General features: G+C 35.7%; 1 protein-coding gene across 1 annotated transcript; it reads right to left on the reverse strand.

Moving 5' to 3' along the window:
• Positions 1–1293: 1293 nt before the first annotated feature.
• On the reverse strand, positions 1294–2922 carry LOC116027059 (lignin-forming anionic peroxidase-like). Its single transcript, XM_031268485.1, has 3 exons — positions 2711–2922; positions 2124–2430; positions 1294–2031 (listed from the first exon to the last, which is right to left on the reverse strand). Exons 1-3 carry the CDS (start codon positions 2920–2922, stop codon positions 1294–1296), a joined length of 1257 nt encoding a protein of 418 aa, XP_031124345.1.
• Positions 2923–4188: the final 1266 nt, after the last annotated feature.

The following is a 4188-nucleotide window of genomic DNA, read 5'->3' on the forward strand; positions in this document are numbered from 1 at the left end:
AGGGAGATGAAATGCTAAACATACACAAGGTCCAAAACCTACTACATCAACATTCATCAAAACAATCTTCAAAACATCTTCAAGTGATTGGATTCGTGCAGCCTCAACACGCTGAATCAGCACCAGATCATGAACAACGAACCGAGGTAGAAAGAACAAGAAATCTGCTGCTGGAACAGTGTTAGGAAATTCTTAGCTCAATGTGTCTCGTAAAACTCAAAATAGGAAAGTTGCCAAATGAAGCTTCATAAACCTTCCTTTAAATAGAAACCCACGTAACCAATTTTCCTCAACCAAAAGCTAGAAAAACTCCCTTCAATAAATGTTGTCCACACATTTAAACCAAACCCATAAAACTTGGAAAAACCAAATCAGCTTTTTGTTGGGATCCATGAGCTTTGAACACATCAACCACTAACGAAATAAAATAAAATAATCCTAAGGTTTTGTTAAATAATAAAGCCAATACTAATGTGCATTATATTTTGCACTTACACTAACTATTAGGGCCCCCAAAATTTTAGGACCCTGTGCGGTTGCACATCTTGCACGCCCTAAAATTCGGACCCGCGTGCAGTGATTATTTAATTTCCTGTTTTCTGATCTTTGGTTTTAACCAGAATTTGTACGTTTGGCAATGATAGATATCGTGAAGATCGATTGTCGGAGGAACAACTTATGCAATCTGTTTATTGTGGATTAAAGTAAGTGCATCTAATGATGTCGAGGTTCGAATATTTATTTGATTTTAAGAAATTTTATGGTGAGGATTATTTTTGGTATTATTTGTACTAGTATTTTCAACTGTGTGTTGCACGGAATGGATTTGTTATAATATTTTAAGAATATTTGTATCGATATACAATTATATAAATTATAACAACGAATATTATATAGTGCAATTGATGAAATGGGTTGGATCAATTATGTTTTTTTATGTTATCCTTGCTTGAATTCGAGCAAATAAATGCCTAATTATCCATGTGATGCACGGATAAATTTTTTTATTATATGTTTAGGTAATAAAATTAAAGATAAAATTATAAACAATTATATGTAATTTGAGTGGATGAGTGCATGCTTTTAACTTTGTTGACAATAACGTAACCTTCAATTAGTTGGAATAATGCTACAATAAAAGAAAGAGGTTGCGTTGTAGGTATATAATGAAAAGTACAACAAATTATTACATGCATTTTTATGAATAAAATACGAATCAATGAGTACAGTTATGAAGAAGAGATACAATTAATTAAATTGATGGAGAGGAAAAACTAAATTGAAGAAATGAAGCTAGTTCAAACCACCACAGACCTTCCTAATGATCCCATTTTGACCTGTGAGAGGCTGAATTTCAGACATTTTAATCATTGCTGACGCGAAATCTGTTTGAAATGCCTGAGGGCTCCTTGCATATTCTGAAACTATGTTGTCTGTTGCTCCACCGCTGAATAGAACTTGATCCGATTGAAGCAGACCTTTCTTTTGCAACAGGTTCTTATAGTAGTTGTTATCAAAGGAATTGGGTGTCACCAAATCAAGGGGTGCCAAATTTCCATTTCCGGTGTCTTTTGGACAATTCCGTCTTCTAGTGTTAGCAAAATCGGCATCAATGTCAGTACCATTGCCATATATTCTATCGTGAAATAGGAAGCATTGAGCTTGGCCGAGAGTATGTGCACCAGACAAGGCAACCAGGTCTCTTGTATTAAGACCTTTGCTTACAAAGTTGGATATAAGTCTATCTAGATTGTCGAAAGGGCTAGGGAGATCTATGGTACGACTAGCCATGGTGGAATTTCTTCTTCCCAGCTTCACTGTCCAAGACGGACCTCCCACAGCAACAGTTGCATCACGTGCAGCCAAAGACAATACATCAGCACAAGATACAATACCAGGACAAGCTTTCTCTAGCTCGCCCTTTGCAGCCTCTATCACATCATAACCCCTAGCAGAGCCAAGGTTGGGCAACGCTGTCTTTTCGCTCTTAATGGTCGGTGACTCGTCTAATAAGATAAGCATCGCAACCCTCTAGCTCGCCCTTTGCAGCCTCTATCACATCATAACCCCTAGCAGAGCCAAGGTTGGGCAACGCTGTCTTTTCGCTCTTAATGGTCGGTGACTCGTCTAATAAGATAAGCATCGCAACCCTGGACAAAGCAGTCGTGGAAATGGAGACGAACCAAGGAAGCAGCCATGCGACACTCAGTGGACACGGCTTGCCTTACGGCAGTGCGAATGATGTTTAGAGCGTTAGGGCATGTTTTGTCGTAAAATGTAGGGGAGAGCTGCGCTTGGCATTGCGAGAAGGAGGAAAGCAGCAGAAGCAAACATGATAAAGGTGCAATGCATGGCATAGTATGAGAAGCCATATATATATTATATATAGATAGAGAAATGGTGCAAGGTTTAGGCCAGTTAATGTAATAACTGGGCGATTAATGAGGAATGTTCTCCGGTGCGGTAAGAACAATAATTCTGGGGAGATTATCGATATTGAATAGTTTGGCTATACAAAGTATATGTAGAGATTATTTATAGGGATACAAATAATCCTAGTTAGATAAGGAATGATAAAAAGAATATTCACAATAACAATAATATAGAGAGATATATAAATAGTCATAGTCAGATAAAGAATGATAAAAAAATTATTCATAATAACATAGAGAGAGAGATAATAAATTTAAGGGAGAGTTTCTTTGCAAGCCAAAGCTTCATTTGTAAGTGGCAAGAAACATTGGGCAAGAGACCATTCATGGCTGCAACAAAATTTCCATTCCGTGATATGAGGACTGTACCTAACGACGGTTTCCCAGATGAAGAAATGAAGCAATTGCGTCGAAAAAGCAATTTGCGGACGTCGCTAGAACCTCTACGAAACCATGCTGCGCTGCTGCTGCAAATGAAGTGTACTGCCATATTATATAATAAAAATTTGAGATTGAATTTTATTATGTAATTGTTGGTAAGTAGGCAAGGCATGCATTTAAAAATTTCGAATTGTATTATTACAATAAGTAATTTTAATCTAAAATTGTATTACGAATTGGAAAGTAGAAAAAAATATATTTTATTAGAAATTGTATTACTATATTTTAATTTACAATTATAGTAGGAATAAAAATTGTATTACCATAACGTGTTTTGAACGGGAAGTTAAAATGGAGAATTTTGTTGTTATTAATAGTATAGATTAAAGTATAAGTAAAAAAAAATGAAAAATAAGTTTGTATCAGTAAACTCAAAGCATTGTATCGAGTACAAGCAGCACCAAAACTTCCTTCAAACCTCTACGGGTTCGGATTCAATTACGCTATATGTTCAACTTAGGGGCTAATTCAACATTTTCTTTTTTCTTTTAATCTATCTTGTAATTTTCATATTTTGACATGAAAATAACATTTTTTGGATGATGATGGAAACTCATAACCAATACCCGAGAGAATATATTAGCTAATTAAATTTTGTGCGGCAGGTTCGACTGAAATGGTGTTAGCAAGAATCGCGATGAGCTCGACTGAGAGAGTGTTGGTAAGAATCAAATTCATGACCTTTTGGTACGAGAATCATACTACACCCACTCGCCAACTCCTTTCGAAGCAACTATAAGCTTTTTCTAATATTTTGTTAGTTGTGTATAAATTGATTGGTCTTTAAAAAATGTACTTAATAATTAAGTACCAAAAAAGATCAAATCAAATAATATCACGTCGAAAGGGGAATATTAAAACGTCAATATAAAAAAGAAATGTAATATCAATCAGAATAATAATAATAATATTGCAGGCAGGCCATGTAATTGTACGTACCACATAGTAAATGCAATGCATAAAGCAAAATATTTGGTCCAATCCATCTATTCTGTACCAAATTAACGACACACCAAAGGTTTATAAAGTTTGTGTTTTGGGGAATCAAATTCTCCTTACCTTAATGGCTTCATTTTGAAGTATACACACACCGTGATGCCGTCAATTATTGCTAGTAGTTAGTTAGAAATTAATTTTGTCCGATGCCTTATGATGCTATATGTACATAGGCTACATGCATCAAGTGAAAATAAGGCAACCAAGTTGGTGACAGAGGTAAAGTTTAGAAAAAAAAACGACTAGGGATTGAGGTTCACCAGCGATAGTGTAGGAGTAACCTCTCAAAGTGAGGGGGCTCATTGTGCGCAGTAAGCCA

This window comes from Ipomoea triloba, chromosome 8 (genome assembly GCF_003576645.1).
Source record: "Ipomoea triloba cultivar NCNSP0323 chromosome 8, ASM357664v1".
Lineage (NCBI taxonomy): Eukaryota > Viridiplantae > Streptophyta > Magnoliopsida > Solanales > Convolvulaceae > Ipomoea > Ipomoea triloba.

Excerpts from the sequence above, each read along its gene's own strand:
- LOC116027059 (XM_031268485.1), bottom strand. The coding sequence starts at position 2,922 with ATGGCAGTACACTTCATTTGCAGCAGCAGCGCAGCATGGTTTCGTAGA. Across the intron at positions 2,431-2,710 it reads CACTTACAAATGAAGCTTTG|TTATTACATTAACTGGCCTA; the intron begins GCTTGCAAAGAA and ends TTAATCGCCCAG. Across the intron at positions 2,032-2,123 it reads ATGCTTATCTTATTAGACGA|AGGGTTGCGATGCTTATCTT; the intron begins GTCACCGACCAT and ends AGGGCGAGCTAG.